The sequence below is a fragment of the Tenrec ecaudatus genome, chromosome 4 (assembly GCF_050624435.1).
Source record: "Tenrec ecaudatus isolate mTenEca1 chromosome 4, mTenEca1.hap1, whole genome shotgun sequence".
Taxonomy (NCBI): Eukaryota; Metazoa; Chordata; class Mammalia; order Afrosoricida; family Tenrecidae; genus Tenrec; species Tenrec ecaudatus.
The window spans coordinates 60,276,819-60,300,070 of NC_134533.1; the positions used below are offsets into that span (position 1 = coordinate 60,276,819).

Sequence of the window (23,252 nt, forward strand, 5' to 3'; positions counted from 1 at the left end):
CGCTGTCCGTGGGAGAAGTTGGGGAAATTGCCGCCACAGAAATCCAATTACATGAGCTCTTGGACTCTTTAGCCCTGCAAGGTTCAAGGTCTCTTGTGAATCTCTTACCTGTAGACTGAGCTGCCTCAATGGCACCTGACAGCAGCAACAACATAGAATGAGCACAATTATGCATGTGCCTCATTCATTCATTCGGCAGACATGCATTGCATGCCTTTGCTGTGCCATGCATGGTATTAGACTTTAGTAGTAAAAGGCAAAGAGCCCCTGAGCCACAGGAACTCCCAACCTGGGGAGGAAGGCAGGCTGGTGTGATTGGTGCTGCCACTTCCTGGGGGCACATGTGGCCGGGTCCCCCATGTAGTCTGGGGGATAAGGTGATTCTTACAATAGGAAAGAAACTTAACTGAGCCGTGGGTGGTGAAGAGGTGCCTTTAAGACATTGTTTCTCACTCCAGTTACATTTCCAAGCTGTCTGTAACTTGGGCTGAAGCATAGGGGCCAACCCTCACCTTTTGTGCTTGTTCATAAAATACCCTGTGACCATTTCCTAATGAGGGGCTGCTTTTTTAAAAAAATCATTTTATTGGGGGCTTGTACAACTCTTATCACAATCCATACATCCATCCATTGTGTCAAGCACATTTGTACATTTGTTACCATCATCATTCTCAAAACATTAGCTTTCTACTTGGTATCAGCTCCTTATTTAGAAATTATTTTTTCCCATATCTTACACTGACCAATGTCTCCCTTCACCCACTTTCTTGTTGTTCATCCTGATGGGAGGGGGTTATATGTATGTAGATCATGTGTGATCGGTTCCCTGTTTCTCCAACCCCCGCCCCCAACCAATCTTACCCTTCCCCTCCTGGTATTGCTACTCTCAATATCTGTCCTGAGGGGTTTATCTGTCTGGGGGCCTGCTGTTTAAGCCTTTACGTGGCTCTTGGCAATCTTGGCACATAAGAATGCATGTGACCAAAATCGCAATGATAGCAAATGCCTCTGATTTCCCGACAAGTGAGAACGCATTAAACCCCCTCCTTTGGACCGCTGGTTATGGAGTGTGCCGATCACCTGCCTTTGGCTGATTGCGTAAGAGAGACTTGTCAGAGTGTAAATGCTTGCTCAAGGGAAAGACATATTTATAAGGCTCTTAAATTATTTTCAAGGAAATAAATCCCATTGATATTTCCATTTCATGGGCTACAATAACGCTCCATTGTTCCATCGACACATTCTTTCTTGTTAACAATATTTATGGCTTTTATTGGCCAAAATGATACATCCTTTTAACTTGCACTTCTGTGCTTCTCCATACGGCTACTGGACATTTATATTCTTGATTTTGTAAATTATCTGATTATGACCTTTGCCCACTTATAAGACTGGTACTCTATCTATTTGTTCCAACTCTTCATATGTAAAGTCTGTTTTCTGCTTCTGTTGTTTTAGCTGACTGGAAAAAAAAATTCGACCACAAATACTTAGAAATGCTGGATAAAATAGAGCCAAGATTAGTTAAAAGGAATAGCTGAATCCACAAGTAAGGAAATTGAAATTCATACGCACAGGAAAAGAAAGGGGAAGTGAAAGCGAGCTAATGTGCACCTCCCCCGGGGGCCAATGGCAGCCGGGTTCTCCAGGGGCTGACGGTGGCACTCACAAGCGAGCTGAGAGGAGGCCCCAGCCTCCCCTGGCAGAAACTCCCACACACCGTATCTTTTCAAGGACTGCATCTTGAGGGAGAGCGTAGACATGAAGAAAGAAGAAAATCAGTCATTTACCAACTGAGAAACAAATAAGGAAGCTTGTTTCGCCCTGTAGGCAGAGAGAGAAAACTACTTTCTCCTTCCTCATAGGAAAAGTGCACATCCCAAATGACAGAAACGATGGCGCAATGCGTAGCGAAGGACAACAGGGAGGTGCCCTTAGGAACACGCAGAAACAAACACTAGGTCGCGGTGGGAAGGTCTCCCCTCCACCCCGGACAGACTCATGCTCACGGAAGATGAGTTCCCAGCACAGCATCAGAGACTACCCAAAGACACAATCTACCGTGAGAAAGCTTCATTAGACATCCCAAACAAGAGGATTCTATCCCTCCGGACCCAGAGAACAAAATCATCGGATAGTTTTAAAACAGACGCAAGATTATTAGAGACATAAAAGAATGGATTAAAACAACTATCAAACAATAATCAATTAGAGCTTCTAGAGATGACAGGAGCCCTGGTGGTATAGTGGCTACTTGTTGGGCTGCTAACTGCACGGTCAGCAGTTCCAATCCAGCAGCCACTCCTGGGAAAGATGAGGCTTTCTCCTCCCATGAAGAGTTAGATTCAGGAACCACAGGAGCCAGTTCCACCCTCTCCTATGGGGTTGCTATGACTCGATGGCAGAGAGTGTGGAGTTTGGATCTAGAGACAAGAGTAGTGGACATGGAAGCTCAGCAGATAAGTGTGGGATTATCATAGTGGAGACCATTCCTCACTATTTCAGGTCTCCTCCTGGGTACTCTAACCCACTCTGTTGGAGTTACTTACCCTTCCCTCCCCTTCACCCCCCACCACCCAAATAGCCAACCCAGTGACCTTCAAGATGGTTCAAAGTCATAGTGATCCTATATAGTTTCCAAAGCTAAATCTTTACAGTAGCAGGCAGTCTCAGCTTTGTCCTGTGGAGCAGCTGGAGGGTTAACCGACTTTGTGGTGAACAGCCTAACTGAGTCTGACAGAAGTTTGGCATGGCCGAATGACATGCATCACATCTGAGCTGAGGCCTTTAAGAAACCGTAAAAGTCGCCATTTCTTCCTCTGGACATAACAACCATGCCCATTCCAGGGGAGAGCCCCATTAGCCTGGGCCCTGAGTGACGAATTGAAGAGTGGAGCCTGCTACTATGCAGAAACAAACAGAAATGCAGCATAAGAGCAAGAAATAAACTTTTGTTGTTATAAGCCACTAGAGCATTTAGGTATTTATCATTGTAGCATAGCTTAACTTATTCTGATTGATAGAGTATTTGAATCAGATTGATCTCAGTTAAAGAAAAATTAGCTGAAAGGTAGATTTGAAGCAGTCACCTAAAGTGTAGTTTAGAAGAATAAATTGATTAGAATGTATAACAGAAACATTCCGAGCTATGAAATATGGAGTATAGAATGAGAATGTTCCATTTTTTAAGAGTTATATATGGAGAGAATGGGGAAAAGGAACTATTCAAAGGATAATGGCCGAGGACATTCTAGAACTAAACAAAAAGACAAGAATCCTTGGCTTCCGAAAGTACAGTGAATTCCAAACCGGTGGTGGGTGGGCGGGGGGGGGGGGGGGAGGTTATAAAAACAGAAACTGCAGAACAGTAAAGAGAAAGTAAATATCTTAAAAGTAACAAAGGAATGACAACTCTAAATAGCGATAGTGCTAGAAGACAATGGGCGTCCTCTTCAAAGAGCGAGAGGAAATAACTGTCAAGCCAGAGAGAAACTACTGCACAGCAAAGCTATCTTGGAAAATTGAGGGCTGAGTCAAGGGAATTTTGAGGTGACTGAGAAAGACCTTGCGAAAAGAACTACTAAAGGATGGACTTAAGGAAGAACAAACTTGAGCTTGACAGAAAGAAGAACACAGAAGTCATGGTGGTCAAATATATTTGTGAACGTGAGTAAATCTAAGCAGTGATTCATTTTATAAAACAATAACCATAATTTGGGAATACAAAAAGAGGTGAAATTTTAAAAAATGAATAATGGTTCAATTTGAGATTGGAGAGGGTTATCATTGTTTTAAGGTTTATTCAAGAAAAGAATAGGGATCATAGCTAATTTTACACTTGAAGTCAAACAAATATGCAAACATGTTAAAGATTTACACTAAATATTAGAACTGGAATATCTAACTTCCAAACCAGTGGGATGGGGATTAGGAAAAATCAAGTAAAAAGAAAATACAATAAGAGATGTAAGAGCCCCCAATAAAAGTATTTGAAAAAAAAATACAAAATAAGATAGTGGAAATAAATACAAATCTAGCAGACCAAATAGTTGGTTATTCCACTCTCAGACTCCACTAAGAAAAAAATCCCAGCCCTGTGCTTGGTCAAGAGACATTTGTTGAACTATAAGGAGCTGAGGGATGGACAGCTGTGTGGGCTAGATCACATTGGTCCCCGGAGTCAAGCCGCGTTGAATTGGCAAGTGTGCTTTCCTCTGTCCCCAGCCAGATGCGAAGCACTTACCATGGCCTCGCTCACTTACTGGGGGCACCCATGAGAAGAACAGCCTGGCCAGTCGTTTCATACCCTCTGAATCAGCTTGTAGGTAACAGTCCAACTACTTTTTGTCAGCGAGTTTTCATTCGTTACCAACACTGAACCTTTCTTGCTCATACTTCCTCTTCCTAGCCACCTCTTGAAAGAAGACATCCAATACACTATGAAATTACTACACGTAGTTTTCACACATGGTATTTCCCACACATCGAGGACGGAGTGGATTATGCTTTGGGTTTGCTAAACCAAGGCTAGTTCAAAACCAACGGCTGCCTTTTGAGAGAAAGAGGACGTCTTCTCTCTGTGAGGGTTTCCAGCCTCGGGAATGCTTGGGAGCAATTCTTCTCTCCCCTCTTTTCTCACCATGAGTCAGAGCTCAGAGGAATTATGATAAAGGCTCCGCTTACGAAACAAAATCCTGCAGATGATCATCCTGGCGGTTGACCTTCTAAACTCAGTGTCCTTGACCCTTGCCTTAGTTTCCACCTCTCCGTTCCCTGAACGTTTACCCGAGTTGTCTTCTCTTTCCCTCTCGCTGCAGATGACGGGGTCCCTCGCACGGCGCGGTCCATGTCCCTCACGCTGGGAAAGGTATGCATGCTCAAGGACTGCGAAGGCTTCCAGGAGAAGTCCACGGAACTTCCCACGCTCACGCAAACAGTCATTCGTTATCGGGCCCACGGGTGTTTTCACACTCACGTGTTCAACCTCTGACACGTGACCATTCTTGCTCAGAGCATGAAGTGGCCCAGAGCCTCGCACTGCTGTTGACAGCATGGGTATTTATTTCTACCCGGAGTCTGTAGCCGCGTGTTGAGAAGCCACTCACCAGGAACAGCTCCTCTGGGTCAGACTGGGTCACACACTCCACACCAACCCCACCACTACCCTCAACACCAGGAGTGTCCTTGCAGCATTAGGAACTAGTAGGCAGTTTTCAGGACCTTCTGAACTGTGTGGCTACTGTTTTCTCCAAGACGTAAGCACAGTTGCTCACATACACATCGCCGCTTCTCTCCCATAGAACATGCCCCGGCGGAGGGTCAGCGTAGCCGTGGTTCCCAAGTTTAATGCCCTGAACCTACCTGGCCAATCTCCCAGCTCATCGCCCATCCCTTCCTTACCCACCCTGGTGAGTATGACGGTCCCTGACTTGCAGTCCTACTTCCGTATTTCCCCGCAGGCCCGCCGCTGTGTGATCTTGAACAAGGTTTCTACCGCTCCCAGAATGTTGCTCACAGCCATCTCTCTCCATGCTTCAGCACAGTCTTCCAGGGGTCGCTGGCTTTTACCCCAGAGCCGGAGTTGTACACCCAGTGTGATCCTGCCTCAGTTCATCATGGCGGTGTTCTATTACAGTGAAAAGATAGAAGCCAACCTCAATGTTCAATAAGAGACTAAGTTAAATTATGGATCCCTATAATGGGTTCTATATATAATTAGATTATAAATCAATATGCTTTAACATGAAAATGCCCACAATTTATTAGAAATAAAAACAGCTTAAAAAGCCATGCATACAACATAATTTCATTTTGTCATTTAAACAGAAAAAGTGCTGCTTCGTGTAGAGAAAAAAAATTCTGGAAGAATATATGAAATTATTAGTAATGGTTATCTCTGGATATACAAGCTCCTTATTTCCTGCTTGATGCCTTTTTATATTTCTATAATAGTCATGTAGTCCAAATAAATATAAGATATTTATTCTAATTTCTTAGAACAATGGTAATTCCTTTCTAAAGCTCTTCAATTAATTTTCCTGTGCTTTCTGTCCACGACTAGCACTGCTCTATAAAGAAACAATTTGATCGTGTAAGAAGTAAAGTAGATTCAAGGCCTATTGGGCCAATAGGTAGTAATAGCTCTTCAACAACAACAACAGCTACTACTACTTTTTCTTCTAGCCTCAAAGGTTTCAGTCATCTTTGAAACCAACGTAAGTCCCCAAATCACCCAATAAAACAAAGCAACCCCCGCCCCCCCCAAAATGTTTTTTAAAGCATACTGAGGAGGTCTACTGTGTGCTTGATCGGGCCTACTTCCCATACGCTATACGAAGTTTTAAGTGGCTTCCGCGTATGGATTCATTTCGATGAAGGCTATATAGTAAAACCCTGAGGGAGGGTTCGAGACGTTCTATGTTCAAGTCCCTTCCCAAGATTCTGGAGTTGATCAATACTTTTCAAAAAGTCTCTCCCTGATGATTCTAAAACATAGTCAGGGTCGAGAGCCATTTTTTTAAACTGAATCCACTGCCACACAACTATATGGCAGTCAGGGCAATGTATCATGAAGAACCTGCAGAAGGCTTGGGTTCTGGGTAAGAGCAGGCATCTCCTGAGAACTGTGCGTGGGACGCTATCTCGAAGGGCAGTAGCGGCTGGCTTCAGAAACCTGTCCGTACTCCATTTGATAGGATATCAACCGATATCCACAGTAATCAGACAAACAAAACCCCCAATTGCTTGCTCAGAAAAACCAATTGCTCCTTTCTAGCCCGCTCATTAAAATGTAGACTCTTTTCTCAGCTTAAGGAAACCAAAGAGGACAGAGGTGTGAGTTGCATGAATCCCAGAGGGGAAAAACACTGAAGGAGGACGGGGAGAGCTGAAGGAAGGGGTCGCTGTCCGGGTTCAGAGGCAGATTGCAAAGTACGGGGCGAGGGCAGGGCAGGGAGGAGCGGCAGCCTGCCCCAGCAGCATCTAGCCTCGGCAGTCTTAGCATCTTCCTTCCACCGCTAATCCTCATTCTCTGTCTCCTGTTTTTCAATCAGTCAGAACCAAGCAATGGGAAAGGCAACCCACCTGCCACCTCAGCACTGCCTGCACTTTTGGAAAAGTAAGTTTGTTGCTATTTCTCTTTATTTTAGGACTGCTGGGGAATGACTCCAACCCCCCTTCCTCAGTCCCTCCTCTTCCGCAAATGTAATGATAAGCAAATCAAGGTTGGGGGAGCCCAGTGGGAGTCAGGTCCTGCAAAGATTTCAGATCAAGTTTGCAACATCTCCGGGCCAGGAAGATGCTACCGAATTTAAGAAGAGCCCAGACATGGGCACCCTTTCTGTTGGTCGATTGGGATTCTTTGGGGCTGCAGATACATGCACGAAAGCCCCCATCAAACCAGCCTCAGTACTAAGTCCAGAAGCAGGGCTGTGCTCAGGCTGGTCCAGCTGGGTTCTGGCTCTGGCTCTCGACAGTGTCTTGGGCTCCGTCTACTCTTTGTTGACTTCGTCACCGGACGTATGGAAAATGGCCGCTAGTTCCAGGGGTCACGTTCAGACATGACAGTATCTCGAGGGCGATCGTTCTTCCCATGTTTCTTTCTTTGGAGTGAACTCCGAAGCCCTCTCCTCTCTTTCCTCTTAGCTCGTTGGCAAACATCAGGACATGATCCCTTTCTAAAGCAATCACAGGTGTTGGGAAATGGGTTGTCACCGGGGACTCTCCTTTGGAGTTGGGCGAGGGTCCGCGTCCCATGATGCTTCTCTTCGAGAAGGGTAAATGTCTAGCAAAATCCTGTTGCTGCGAAGAATCAGGATCCAGGTGGTGAGAACTGGGTTGGAAACCAGCGGTGTCTGCTTCTCTTAACTTCCTTCGGCATCGATACAAGTTGCAGGTCTTTTCATCCTCAGCCAGAGAAAGCGTGCCTATTGCCACACACTCATAATTTGCTTTCAAATTCTATCATTTTCTTGCTGAAAAAACATCTATATCATAGCTAACACCTCTAAGAAATTCCTTCTTGTGTCTTTCCTTACTTGGGAAAACACCTCTAGTCTTTGAACTTGCCTTGAGACAATTTTGAGTCTTTCATTTTCCATCATTGTTAGAATAGTTCCCTTTGACCTGGCAAGGAATGTTTATACTGGGCCTTGTTTGTTTTTTTAGTATGAATGAATGGCCTTTCAAGTTCCCACCAGCCCCGCCCTCCACTCAATCTGAATCTCCTAACTTTCAGTCCATGCACCTACCAACCCCGCACGCAGTGACTCACTGCCTTAGTCCTAAAGTTTCACGGCAATTCCTTTCCCATCTCCCATAAGCTTTCAGATCCTTCATCTTGTGCAGGGTAACTATGCTTGTTTACTTTCCTGATCACTGTGCTAAAATTGTAAAGGGTGACAAATCAACAACCATCTGACAGCAACCAAAGTTATAGACTCTGAACAAGTTCCCAGACATCGTGATGTTTAGTCCATAGTCTCTGAATTTCTCCAAAGTTGGTCAATTGAAGCCTTTCACGTGAGAACCCATTAAACCTGTTGCTATTAGATCAATTCTGACTCATGTAAACCTTTTTTTTTTATATGCTATCAGCAATTTATTGGTCTTGCAAACTCTGTCATGCGATCTCCAGCTTGGTTTCTATCACCAAGACCATATTTTTCTTTCTTTTTTTTTTTTTTTGTGATCCAAGTGGGTTTTTTTTTAAATTTTAACAATTTATTAGGGGCTCATACAATTCTTATCACAGTTCATACATATACATACATCAATTGTATAAAGCACATCTGTACAGTCTTTGCCCTAATCATTTTTTTCTCTTTTCTTTTTTTACATTTTATTAGGGACTCATACAACTCTTATCACCATCCATACATATACATACATCAATTGTATAAAGCACATCCATACATTCCCTGCCCCAATCATTCTCAAGGCATTTGCTCTCCACTTAAGCCCCTTGCATCAGGTCCTCTTTTTTTTTTCCTCTCCCTCCTCTTTCCCCCCTCCCTCATGTGCCCTTGGTAATTTATACCTCGTTATTTTGTCATATCTTGCCCTATTCGGAGTCTCCCTTTCCCCCTTCTCTGCTGTCCCTCTCCCAGGGAAGAGGTCACATGTGGATCCTTGTAATCAGTTCCCCCTTTCCAACCCACTCACCCTCCACTCTCCCAGCATCGTCCCTCACATCCTTGGTCCTGAAGGTATCATCCACCCTGGATTCCCTGTGCCTCCAGCCCTCATATGTACCAGTGTACAGCCTCTGTCCTATCCAGCCCTGCAAGGTAGAATTCGGATCATGGTAGTTGGGGGGAGGAAGCATCCAGGATCTGGGGGAAAGCTGTGTTCTTCATCGGTACTACCTCACACCCTAATTAACCCATCTCCTCTCCTAAACGCCTCTATGAGGGGATCTCCATTGGCCGACACTTGGGCCTTGGGTCTCCACTCTGCACTTTCCCCTTCATTTAATATGGTATATATATACATATACATATACACATATATACACATACATACACACACTTATATCATTTTTTTTGCATGATGCCTTATACCTGGTCCCTTGGCACCTCGTGATCGCACTGGCCAGTGTGCTTCTTCCATGTGGGCTTTTTTGCTTCTGAGCTAGGTGGCTGCTTGTTCACCTTCAAGCCTTTAAGACCCCAGACACTATCTCTTTTGATAGCCGGGCACCATCAGCTTTCTTCACCACATTTGCTTATGCACCCATTTGTCTTCAGCGATCCTATCATGGAGGTGTGCAGTCAATGATATGATTTTTTGTTCTTTGATGCCTGGTAACTGATCCCTTTGGGACCACTCGATCACACAGGCTGGTGTGTTCTTCCATGTGGACTTTGTTGCTTCTGAGCTAGATGGCCACTTGTTTATCTTCAAGCCTTTAAGACCCCAGTCACTATCTCTTTTGATAGCCGGGCACCATCAGCTTTCTTCACCACATTTACTTGTTCACCCACTTTGGCTCCAGCCGTTGTGTCGGGAGAGTGAGCATCATAGAGTTCCAATTTAATAAAAGAAGGTATTCATGCATTGAGGGAGTGTTTGAGTAGAGGCCCAAGGTCCTTCTGCCACCTTAATACTTGACCTATAAATATAGACACATAGATCTATTTCCCCATCCTCCTATATATATTTGCATGTACATGTCTTTGTCTAGACCTCCATGAATGCCCTTTGACTCCTAGCTCTTTCCTCCATCTCCCTTGACTTTCCTCCTGCCCTACTACCATGCTTCATCGCCACCTGGGCTAGAGTATACCTCTTCTCTAAGCAACCTTACCCTTGATCATTTCCCACCATGCCTGCCACTCCCCCTTCTCTACCATTTGGGGTCCCATGTTTTTCCCTTGTCCCTGGGTTTGTTAACACCACTTCCTTACCCCCCCCTACCCCCCCCACCCCAAGTCCCCCCCGGAACTGTCGGTCCCGTTGTTTTTCCTCCAGATAGTTCATCCAGCCTGTCCTATTCAGACAGACCTGTGGAGTCACTAACATGCACGAAAACTAGACAGAGGAAAACAAAGCAACAGTGTACAACCAGACAACAAAACAATAAAAACAAACCACTGACAAAGAACAGAACAAAACATTTCACAAGAGAAAAGCTTGTAGTTAGTTCAGGGATCGTTTGCTGGCCCTTACGAGCGTTTTCCAGTCTGTTGGGGCACCACGCTCTGGCCCCAAAGTCCACTTTCAGCATTCCCTGGGGACCTTGCCACTCCATTCCCTTGCTGTTCCGCTGCACTCCCCCAGTGATTTGCCTCGGTGTGGTGGGATCAGGTCAGGTGCAATTCCCACACTGTGTCTCCGGTGCTGTCCCCTGTATCGCCCTTAGCCACTGAGGGGCATCATGTCTCATAGTAGGGCCAGCCATGTTGTTCTCTCTGTGGACTGGCTGCTCTACTCAGGAACATCATCATCACGGCCTGGTGGGCCAGGCTCTGCTCCACTCTCTGCTCCTGCCCCGTCATCTGCTCCCGTGTGCTCTGATCAGATATGTCCATCTCCCAGAGCTGCAGAGTCAATGTCGTCCTTTGGAACAAATTCTTTTCGGGGGAGGGGCAGGAATCCACTTAATTTATGGTGCTGGGGCCAGCCTCCCAGACCTCTCCACTGGTTCTCTCCTCCACGCCGGGATATTGCATTCACACCTTGCGAAACTGTGTTGAAGTCTGGTCCCACTTTCCCTGTGGAGATATAAACAATACCCTCCCCTTGGGTGGATTAATGCCCCCTGACCCCACTACCCTTTTCTTCCTTATATTCATCCTTTTGTTTTCCTTTCCCCCACTCCTCCACCATTGTCAGGTAAACCTTTATAGAAGCAGACTGCCACATCTTTTTCCCATGGAGCAGCTGGTGGATTTGAACCATCAACCTTCTAGTTAGCAGCAGAGTGTTTAACCAGCGCACTACCAAAGCTGACCTACTCCCAACTCTGCTTTCAGATGTGACAACCCTTCCCCCTTCTCCAGGACAGTCCCCAACAAGGGCCCTAGTCCCACCTCTAGGCCTGCAGAGGCAGAAGGTCTGTGTCCCCACTCGCCCCATGCTGACATGAATGAGATGGGACCTGGTCTCTTAGGACCAAAGTTTCTAATCAAGGCAGTGGGCATTATCAAGAACCTGAGCTAATCTTGGTTGGAGAAACGAAGACCCCACAATGAGGTTAGAATGCAACTGCCCCAAATCCAAGAGGCAGCAAGTGAAGACGAATGATAGAATCACCTTTGCAAGGTTTGGGAAAGATGGGACAGAGTGAGGATCCAGGCAAGGCGAGCAAAGGGACCTGAGGAGTGTGTGCACCTCCCTCCCATGGGCTGGACAGGGACACGGCCCTGACGCACAGCCACAGGGTGGGCTGGCGCAACGCTTCGGAGTCCACTAAGCTTACCAAGCTGTACAGGGGCTTGGGGTCAGGGAGGATCGTGGGAAAAGGAGGGATGTAGGACTAATGACAACTCCCCCCCTCTGAAATTCAAAAAGGCGTTGAGTGGTTCCATCAGAATACATGATGCTGAAACTTAACCCTTTTCTAAAAGGCTAGCCACGGTTCAATCCTCGAGTGGAAATAAAATCATATTTTTGGTTCTTCAGGCAAAGGCAGTTCATTCTAATTAGTTAATAGATGTTATTAAAGAGAAATGATGTATTATAATGTATTTAATGTGCATTGCTTCCTTGATAGTTACATTCACTTGATGCGAAAATGATTTCATGTTTCCAAAGCACACAGTTACTAAGCCCGAAGGGAACTGCTAAACGCACGAAAGGCTCTAGTTCACAGTGCTGGATAAGCAAGGTCAGCACGGGCTTACTTGTGCTTACTTACTAGTCTGTAGGGAACAATTCTACATTGTTCACTACATCCAAGATTCTGCTTCTGTGTATGCTGTGCACCTGTCTCTGTCCCAACCCCGTAGCGCCTTCCTGCAGAATCACAGGCTCTTTGCAAATCAACCCTGACAGGGGGAGAGGACCCCACCCCACCCACCCACCCTGCCCCAGAGATCACAAGTGAGTACTTGCGCCTATATTACCAAATTTGATTGGAGAGTTTTCTCAGCTTTGCTTTTGTGGGCCATTTCATGAGAAACTGCTCTTCACATACCAAGGGTTTAGAAACTTGTAGGCTTAGAGGAAATTATCGGTCTAGAGTGACACTTAAAATTGGACTTAGAGTTGAAAACAGAATAAAGCTTGAGACTAGTTGTACACCTAGGAAGAGCTGCTTAATTCTATTGCCTTTTACTATTGTAACCGTCAGTCACCAGGGGTCAGGCACCCAGGGTGCACCCCAGGGGCTCATGGTGTGACAGAAAAGGAAGAAGGGAAACAGCCTATTGGAATGCATTGTGAGAACTTATACCACAAGGGAGTACAGGGGGCTCCAGGCACAACATGGGTAACAAGCAAAACGAGTTTCCAACCCTGTTTGGAAGCCCCTCCACAAGATGGATCAACACAGTGGCTGTAGCAGGGGCTCCAACCTAAGAGCCATTGTAAGGACTCGCCAGGGCAGGGTCGCTGTGAGTCAGACCAGCTTGCGGGCACCCAGCACCCCCACAACCCCAGTTTGCTATAGGGTATGGAGGGGGTAGGGTAGTCTCCACAAGGGTTTCCCAGGGGAACTTGCTCTCAAACTGAAATAGGAAGGGTGCATAGTGACACCTTAACACAAGACAAAAATTCTCACAACTGGGCCATTATGTTCCATTCATGATAAACGGAGAAAAGATTTCATTTTACTTGTATCCGCAGCCGTCAAGAAATCAAACATCATATTACATCAGGCAAGTCTGCTACCCAAGACCACTTTAAATTGTTACAGGAACAAAGCTGTCACCTTGAGGGCAGAAGTGTCCCTGCCTCCGGCCATGGTATTTTCAGCCCCCTCACATGTATGCAAAAGCAGGGCAATAAATTGGACTAGAGAAGGATCGTTGCTTTTGGATAATGGGTGAAGAACAGTAGCTGTTCACAGGCTACCAAAAGAGCCAACAAGCCTCCTTTGACCTACAGCCAGAACGTTCCTTAGAAGTGAAGATGGTGAGACGTTGGATGTGTTATCCAAAGGGACCAGTTTCTGGAGAAAGAGTTTCCGGGGTGGGGTGGGCGTGGGCATGGGAATGGAAGACCCCTAGTGAGAGAGCTTGACCATCTAGTGAGATAGCAGTGGGCTCAACCACTGCCGCGATTGGGAGGATGACGCAGAGCCGGGGGTGTCCATAGGGGTTCTGTGGAGTGAAACGGTCTCGGGGCACCGGGGAGCAACCACAGGGGAATGTCCGGTGAACAGCATTCCAGGCTTCCATGATACACTCAAGGAAGAACTCCTCGGATCCACCGCATGCTCGCTCTGCTCCAGGTCCTCGAGTAACTGATCTCTGTCTAATCAGCACGAAGTAAGACTACTGTTAACATCCTTACTCCATAAAATGATGACGTTGAAGCACAGGGAACTGTCACTTGCCCAGGGTGACAAAGCAGAGCTGAGGTTTCTCTCCTCTTGCTGCCGTACCCTGATACTAGAAGAAGAGAAACACATCCAGACATCTACGGAGAAGTGGCTGGCTGGAAGAATGCGAGTGGGTGAAGGTAACTTTTAGAGCCAAAAGAACCTGGTGAGTGACCGACCGGGTGTGGGGTGGAGGCAGCAGGGGGCTGTGAGCACAGAGGGTGCGGGCAGCCCCCGCCTGGAGCAGCCAGCACGTCCACTGGGGCGGGGGATAACCAAGGTTAGTCTCACTGCAGGGGCCACATGATTCTGCTTCCTCGCAGAGAAACTTAAACTTGAACATCTAAAGTCACCATTTCGCGTGGCTTTGGAGCAGCCAGCACAAATTGCCTAAAGGTTTTACACATTACGTTTGTATAAAGGTCCTACTCCTGACTGATAATATTCCAGATTGAGCAGCAGCTGAAGTTGTCCCCCATAAACCTGCAGTGGCTCCAGAAGCCTGGGGCTGAGCAGCAGCGAGAGCAGGGTCTCCTGACGCAAGTCCTCTGGGCTGGGGCGCCCGAGGGAGCCTGAGGAGCCAAGCCGAGAAGAGGCTTAGAAATATTGCCGAGCCCAAGAATGTAAGACCTACGGCACTGCAGAGTACCACGGTCACTTTCAAATGTTGTCTACCATGTGGGAAGAAAGTGCATCTCGTATACTTGCCTGTCAAACCACGCATGTCTATGAAACAGCGCCTCCCATCCTGGGTGAGCTGAGCACCGGGCCAACAGCCGTCACCTGGTGGACAGTAGAGACCAGTGAGCTCCGTGTGAATGCCTTGTCCCAGAAAGCAAGGCTGGAGGATTTCAGCCTGGGGCCGATGCCAGGCAGTTGAGAGGGTTTGGCCTAGAAGACTCGCAGGTGTGCACAGGCTGTGCTAAGCTCCCGGATGACAACCCTGGAAAGAAATACCTCCTGCCCCACCCAAACCCTGGCTCTCTCCCGGGAAGTAACCCTTCACAGAGAAGTCCTGCACATTTGACAAGACGGGATGAATCGCAGTGTGCCAAGCACCAGCCTGAGCGGCAAAAACAGTTCCATCCTTGTGGTGATGATCAGGTGGATAGATGGGCATGTCTATAAGACCTTAAATGGCTGGGCTCAGAGGCATGCTCTGACAGAGGCGCAGGGCGGGTGCAGAAGGAAGGAAAGAAAGAGCACTTTAAGCAGAGAGCCTGCAAGGGGAGGGGACATCAGCGAAGATGCCCCAGGGGAGGAGGTGTTTAATTTTCCTGCCTCTTGAAGGTTTGAAAGAGGAAAGGAGAACTTCGAGGCAGACAGAGCAGTTATTTAAACCCCAAACTACGAGTTCATTCCGAATCACACCGCAGAGTGGAAGTGCTCCTCAGGATTTCCGTCCTTCGAGGGTTTCAATCTTTTATTTATTAATTAATCATTTTGTTGGTGGCTCTTACAGATATAAGAATCCACAAATCGATTATATCAAGCCAACTTGTACAGGTGCTACCATCATCATTTTCTTTATCTTAAAAAAAATCATTTTATTGGGGCTCATGCAACTCATCACGATCCATATATCCATTGTGCCAAGCACATCTATACATTTGGATTTAAAAAAAATCATTTTATTAGGGGCTCATACAACTTTTATCACAATCCATATATACATCAATTGTGTAAAGCACATCTGTACATTCACTGCCCTCATCATTCTCAAAACATTTGCTCTCCATCTAAGCCCCTGGCATCTACTCATTTTTTCCCACCCTCCCCGCTTACCCCATCCTCATGAACCCTTGATAATTTATAAATTATTATTCTTTTGTCATATCTTACACTGTCTGACATCTCCCTTCACCCACTTTTCTGTTGTCCATCCCCCAGGGAGGAGGTTATATGTAGATTTTTGTTATCGGTTCCCCCTTTCCACCCCACCTTCCCTCCACCCTCCTGGTATTGCCACTCTCAGCACTGGTCCTGAAGGGATCATCTGTCCTGGATTCCCTGTGATTCCAGTTTCTATCTGTACCAGTGTACATCCTCTGGTCTATCCAGATTTGTAGGGTAGAATTGGGATCATGATAGTGGGATGGTGAGGAAGCATTTAAGGACTAGGGGAAAGTTGTATGATTCATCGTTGCTACCCTGCACCCTGACTGGCTCATCTCCTCCCTGAGACCTTTCTGTAAGGGGATGTTCAGTGCCTACAGAGGGGTCTTTGGGTCTCCAATCTTCACTCCCCCTCATTCACAATGATTTGATTTTTTGTTCTTTGATGCCTGATCCCTTCTATGCCTCGTGATCGCACAGGCTGTTGTGCTTCTTCCATGTGGGCTTTGTTGTTTCTGAGCTAGATGGCAGCTTGTTTACCTTCAAGTCTTTAAAACCCCAGATGCTATATCATTTGATAGCTGGACACCATCAGCTTGCTTCACCACCATCATCATTTTCAAAACATTTTCTTTCCACTTGAGCCCTTTGATATAAGCTCCTCTTTATTCCCTCTCTCCCCTACATTACCATCTTGGAGAACCTTAATAAATTATAGATATACATATATATTAATATCTGACACCATCCAATGTATCCCTGTACTCACCACTGTGTTATTTGCCCCCCTCAAGGGGGAGGGGGTGTGTAATACATCCATCTTGACAGAAGCAAGCTACATCTTTCTTCCACAGAGCAACTTTTATGTGAGCTTTGTCATTCTTAAAATGAGTCCACCTGGAGGTTCCCATGGACTCTGAAATGGTGCCATAATATATGTCAAGTTCTCCCCTGAAGATATACCCAGCTCATAATTTATCAGCAATGAACTTTACTACACGACTAGGAACAACAACAATGGTCCTTGTGTTGGTGTTGTCCGATACGGTCTGTTGAGCACAATATCCCCGCAAGTGGATCAGGCTGTCCTCCTTCGTACTGCACCACCCTCAGGTACCCATCCCTCCCCCTGTTCCCCCGCTGCAGAGTCAGCGTCTCAGGGAGCTGCAAGTGGAGATCTGAAGCCCAGGATCTGCTGCAGGCGGCTTCTTTCCTCAAGACGGCCTGCCTTTACACATGCCTGACACTGAGTAACCCCTAGATCTGGCAACTGTAGATAAAAGTAAGGTATAGTATCAATACTTCATTTCTTAGATATAAATACATTCCACAAAAAAGAATTACTTTCCCAGCCCTTGGCTGGAGCTTTGTTTTTCTGTTCCTGCTCCAATCGTTTGGACAAATAGGAAACTACACATTAAGCAAAGGTCACATGGAAGGGAGTAGATCATGCAATTTGCAAAAGGAGAAATGTGTTATGAATAGCTGATGTTGTAGAGCGTTATCTTTCTTCTTCACAATGGGCTTTGGCTTTCAGCCTGATGAAATGTAAATTCACAAGGTCTGAAGGAAAACACGAGTTGGGGAACTAATGCCAAGAGTGAAGAAGAGTGATGTCTCACTTGTAAACCCTGCCTGCCTGCGAGGGGTGTCAGCTGTGATCGCTCAGGGTCCTGGCTCACCGCTCTGGCCGTGGCTGCGCCTGGCTTCAGGGCTGTCCCATGGCAGTCTGACTCCCGCTGGGCCCTGGGCCCTAGGGGCTGGGGAACTGGCAGGGAAGGCAGGCCATCAAGACACTGAGTTCAAACCTGCAACCCCACCATGACAGCAGTCTCCGTCCAACAATCTGCCTGTGACTGAGTCTGAGTGCCTTCCCACCCTCCCGCACGGCTCTCTGGCTGCTCCTCCTCCTCCTTCATCCTCAGACCTTTCCTAGGCCACTCTACATCTCTCCCTTGGCAGATGGCCTTACCTCTCACTTTATTGAGGATACTCCAGCTATCAGATGGGTGCCCTCTCATCTTACTTTGCTAAGTCCTCAACCCTTCATCCTTCTCTTTGTTAGAACGTTCCTGTCCCTCTTTCCGAGGGCTTCATTCCCATGGGCATTCACTTTCTCCCACCCCCTCCACTGCACCCCATCAATCACATTCAAAGGTGCTTTCAGCTCTTGGCCCTGCTTTCTCAGCATTTCTTTATTTCTCCCAACCTTCTCTGTCCTCAGTTAAGTCACGGTGCCCAGGCCTTTCCCTCCCGTCCTTCCCATTCTTCACTAAATCCATTCCTATCGGTCCTTGGCTCTCACTGTTTCCTTAAAGCTCCTCTTAAACTCTCCATTCCCAAATCAAGCAGTAACTTTCCCCCTCACCTGGTCCAGGCTCTTAGAAGTAGATGACACCGTTGATTCTTCCCTTCTTGGCACAGCATCATTGTGGCCCCCAGGTCGCCACACACACCTGGTCTCCCGCCTACTTCTCTAGTTGCTACTTCTCAGTCTCCTCTGTAGACTCCTTCATCTACGTCTGATCTAAGGGCCAAGATCCCCACAGATCGGTCCTCGATGCTCTTCTTTATACTCTTTCCCAGGGTGACCTTAGCCAACACCCTGACTTACAATATCACCTACATTCTGATAGCGCCAGATGACGGCCTCCAGCCAAGAGCTCTTTTCTGACTCACTTTGGTATATCCAGCTGCCGAATTCGAGATCTCTGTGTGAGCATCTCCCATAGGCATCACCACGTTATCTTGTCCGAAAGTTCATTACATCCTGTCCATTTTCCGTTCCTCACACATCCCGGTGTCTCTCGTGTCTCAGGGCTGCACACACCCCAGGCCCTCTCCCCGGGACATCTTCCCCCTGCTGCCGCACAGCTGGCCGCCTGCCCATCTTCAGACCAGTGCTCCAGCTTCCCCTCAGGGATGCCTGGCCTCACCACTCCATCCAAGCACGTGTTCCCCAGTTACGTTCTATCATGGAGTGCCGTTTCTCCCTTTCATAAGACAGTGCCCTTTGGAACAAGGTGTGTGTCTTTCCGTCTGTGTGGCTGTCTCCCAGCTGAGGTCCATATTGGCAGGGAGCATGTAGGTTATCTTTTCATGTATCGCTTGAACATGACATTGTGCCTGTGATTTAGTCGCTGCTGAATGGAATCATGAAATGCTGTACGGGAGTCATTAAACAAGCAGGAGATGTACAGCCGGCAGGGAATAACACCGAGTATTTTGATTTAGCTCCATCTTTCTCGTCGTGGAGCTTGTCCATGGCCTCCTGGCATCGCTGGGACCGGGCAGAGCAGCGGGCTGGGCAGCATTAGAAAAGGAACCGCAGTGGTGAACTGTCGGCGCTTGGAGACCCAGGCAGTGCTCATGGGCCTTGATAACATCTTCTCGCAGGGGAGAAGGATCGCGAGAGATATGGAAACACTGAAGGGATGAGTTTCCTCGCGCCTGATCAGGAACCCTGCCAAAGAGATGGCTTGTTCTCAGAGGCTCAACCTTTCCCTAAGACAAAGTCCTGCGCTTTCCTCTTCTCCCCAGTGGAAAGACAAATGGCGACCCGGATTTTGACACCACCGCTCCCATCCCGACTCCTAGCTGCCCGGAGGAGATGAGCCAGGAGACAAAGGCCAGGATAGAGGAAGAAGCTTACAACAAGGGGTGAGTCAGCCTTGGTCACCCGTCGTCACCTGGCAGGCCACGGAAGACACCTTCCCACGAGATTCTGTTTGTTTCTTGGAGACTTTAAGGAAGCAACCAGTGACCCCAGCAAGGGAAAGAGCGAGGCTGTTCCACAGGAAGGGCAGGAGGAAGCAGAGTGGCAGGGCGTGTGCAGACAATAATTAGACTACCCACTATTGGGCACAAAGCCATTAGAGAATGGTCTGGAGATGAAGGGCCCTGGGTGGGTTCCTACAGGTGGTGATTAGGGTTTCCGCACTGAGCCGGGGTCAGGCCTGAAGGTAGAGAATTGCCTCTGAGTGAGCAAAGCCTCTGAGTTTCCCTCTTCCTTCCCTTCCCTGTGGCTCACGAGGAAGCATGGGCTCCTCAGACTTCTGTGTGACGGTCACCGCACCCCAAGGGATGCCCCTGTCCCTGCCGAACTGCTGTTCTTCACCTCCCAACCGTGTGGCCTGCAGAGGCCGCTCAGAGTAAGATTAATCCTGGGAGTGGGAAATCAGAGAGTTTCTCTCCAAAAGACTCACGTGCTCTCTGTGCTCAGAATGGCTTGGCCCCCTCCACTGACTACGCAGACATGTACTGAGCACCCTCCCAAGACCAAGCTGTGCGGCTGGCACTTCTGCAAAACCTTTCCAATAAGCCTACGAGATGGGTGTCACCCTTTCTGGGCCAGCTTATGTTCTGGCACATTTTTGCAACTTTCCGACAAGTCTGTGACCAGCTGTCACCCTCTCTAGGCTCTGCCAGGTGCCAGGCATGTCCTCAGCATCTTCCAACACAGTTCCTCCATTCAGTAGATGCGAAACCGAAGCTCCAAGGTCACACTGGCGGCAAACAGAATCTTATCCCCGCTGAATGCTTTCTTGGATAAGAACCCAGTCAGGAGATCCTGCACCCACATTTTTTCCTGTCCCTTTTGTCACTGTCACCCTTTCCCGTAAACAGGAAGGATGGCTGAGGAGTGAGGAGAAATTGTATTGACATGAGCCACTTGGGAGTCAGTGGTGTTTCCCAGCTTTTTCCTGTTGTGTGGAACCACAGGAAGTGCGCCATCATGGGGGATGATCCAGCGCCCTCCCGTAGGAACTCAGGAAAGGATGCTGGGGACCTGCCCTTTCCCAACGCCCATGTTCCCTTTTGTCTCCCAGATTCCAGGAAGGCCTAAAGAAGACGAAGGAACTCCAAGAGCTGAAGGAAGAAGAGGAGGAACAGAAGAGTGAGAATCCTGAGGATGCTGAAGAGGTGGAAGAAACTGATGGGGAGACCAAGGACCCAAAAAGCAGGTGGGAAGCGTGGGTCTGGAGCCTTTGTCGGCAGGCCAGGGCTGCCACTACTGAAGTCAGTCACAATGCATTTACCTGCACAAAAGTCCTTGAAGCCCCAGTCCAGGGTCTGGGTCTGGGGCCCAAGGGAGAAGCCAACAGAGACCAAGAGGACCTTTTGTGTGGAGGAAGAGGGTACCAGAGATTAGCCACACCAGGGACTGTACTGCTGGCCTGCGGTTCTGTACTTCACTGCTGGCAAACTGGAAATCCCATGTGCACAGCAAAAATCCATAGTAAAGATTAGAAGGGGGATAGATAAATATGCTTCCAAGCACAGAGGAGCCAGCCACCAATAGAGCCCAGGTGGCCGAAGGTCCACCATGATGAGAGGCCTTTGCCTGCATAGATCAGCCCTCTGGTTCCAGGAATGAGCAGAGCAGGAGAGCAGGGCAAATCCTTCGCTGTTGCAAATAAAACCGTGCCAAGATACAGCCACCTCTCCCCGTGGCCAGACCACTGCGTTTAAACACAATGGCTATTCTGATTGGCTGCGTCCTGCCCTCCTGGCTCTCACCTCCAACATGGGTGGGGCGGTGTCTCCTGCTCTTACTTTTTAGCCCACCACGCTGCCCTCCTCCTCCATTTAATGCAGTCAAGCTCAATGTGGACCCAAACCCTTCCTGTGACTCCCCAAACACGGCTACACCAGGCTCAAGTCCTAACACATCCAAACATCGAGAAAGAACAAGAGAGAGATAAACAGAGCCAGGACGTGGGATATAAACAGTCTGGTTGGCACAGCATGCCAATGCTCATCTCGTGAGTCGGGTCTCAGACAATTGGTGGCTCGTTGCCATCTCGCGAGACCCTCAGAAAAGGGGAGGGTTTGCCAAGGGGCTTCCCTGCTCAGCTCCTGGTCATTGGTGGGTGGCAGGGGACACCCTTAGCACCATCACCTGCCAGGGTCCTCCTAGCCAGGACCCCCGAGGGTCCTCATTCTCCCAACCTTGCTCCCGTGGGGATCTGCTGTTTTCCTCAGGGAACATGACTGTACCTGGGATGATGGGACCCAGACATGAGCCCAACCCTCAGCAGAGTTCTCACACTTCCGCACAGGGGCGTGGCTTCACCAGGCTGTGATAACTGCTGTCATACACAAGCCCCACTCACTGCTAGAGGGCCTTCCTCATTTGTGACCCCAGCCCTACTGGCCCCAGGAGCGATCATCGCCCATGCCAGGCGGTTTTCATCCACTCCTGCGTCCCCAAGCACCCAGCTGCCTGTAAACATCTCCACTCAAACACGATGCCCTCACGAGATGTCGGCGCCTTGTTAATACACAAGGTCTGGAACTATCAGAAGCCCATGTCCTAGTTGGGCATTTTAAAACAAAACATTGGGCTAATCCCAATAAGTTACCCCTATTTAAGGGATTCAGCACCCCAAACTGAAGGCCTTTTGTTTGTCTCTCTCCTCCTCTGCACAAATCTATTATAAATATTATTCTCTGGAAGACCAGTTAAAATGAACTCTGGAGGAACCAAAGACAAATCTTACGACAGAGAGCAAGGGCTCCTGACATGTTCGTGCACATGTGAGCAAGTGCCGCCGATGAAGTGCTCCAGAAAGCTGTCTTATCTCTCAAATCTCCTCTACGGTTCAGACGGTAGTTAAACAGGACCGTTCCCTTTTCCAAAGACTCGGGAAACATTTTAAGCTCCCCAAATAGCTTTCATTTCAGTCACTAAAGTGGGCAGCCTCTGGAAAGAATCAAAAGCACAAACATTTTATAAAGCACAAGCTTCTCTCCCCACGCTCTGGTCCCCTCCCGGAAGGAAGCCAGCAGTAGAACAGAGCACAGGGTTGGCTGCTTGTCCCTCCATGCCTGCCTGCTCTTGCAGTATCTGACCTCTCCAGGCTAATGCAGAGAAGAGGAATGCAGATCAGGGGATAAGGAAGGCCTGGCTTGACTGATATTACTGTCAGTGGGTTCCTGGACGTGTCAGCAGTCTAAAGCAGGCATTCTCTAGTGCAGCGGTTTCTGGATCCTTCAGCGAGCCCTACTCCTCCCACTCCCCACATAGACACACATTTTCATCGTGGCTGGAGATCAATGTATGAGGTTGAATGCCTCTGTTCCAAGCTTGCCACTTAAAATTCCTCTCGGTGCTTGGGCAGCTTGAGGTCTGGTACATTTGGCTGTCCTGCTGAGTTCTCTGCAGGTTCTGGATACCTCTCCGAGGATGGCAATGCCAATTTACCTTCAACTTGACTAGACCCCAACCCACTGCTACTGAGCCAATTCCAATTCACAGCAACCCCGTATTGGGTTCCTGACATGGTAAATCTTCATGTGAGTCAACCGTGGCAGCATCTGTCTCCTGCGGAGCGGCTGGTGGGTCCAGGCTGCCCAGTAGCTAACCCATAGTGCCACCAGGGCCGATCACGGCCTCCTGGTCTGGTGACATACAGCACTCAGGCATGGC

The 23,252-nt window shown here is 48.0% G+C and overlaps 1 protein-coding gene across 7 annotated transcripts in view; it reads left to right on the forward strand.

Annotated features, from left to right (window-relative positions):
• Positions 1-23,252, forward strand: part of IRAG1 (inositol 1,4,5-triphosphate receptor associated 1) — a 132,919-nt gene that overhangs the window by 103,824 nt on the left and 5,843 nt on the right. For all 7 annotated transcript variants that reach the window (XM_075546076.1, XM_075546073.1, XM_075546074.1 and 4 more), the window contains 5 exons: positions 4,818-4,867; positions 5,301-5,408; positions 7,053-7,117; positions 19,361-19,480; positions 20,650-20,784. In XM_075546076.1, the coding sequence (XP_075402191.1) occupies positions 4,818-4,867; positions 5,301-5,408; positions 7,053-7,117; positions 19,361-19,480; positions 20,650-20,784 (478 nt within the window). The remainder of the gene's footprint in view (positions 1-4,817; positions 4,868-5,300; positions 5,409-7,052; positions 7,118-19,360; positions 19,481-20,649; positions 20,785-23,252) is intronic.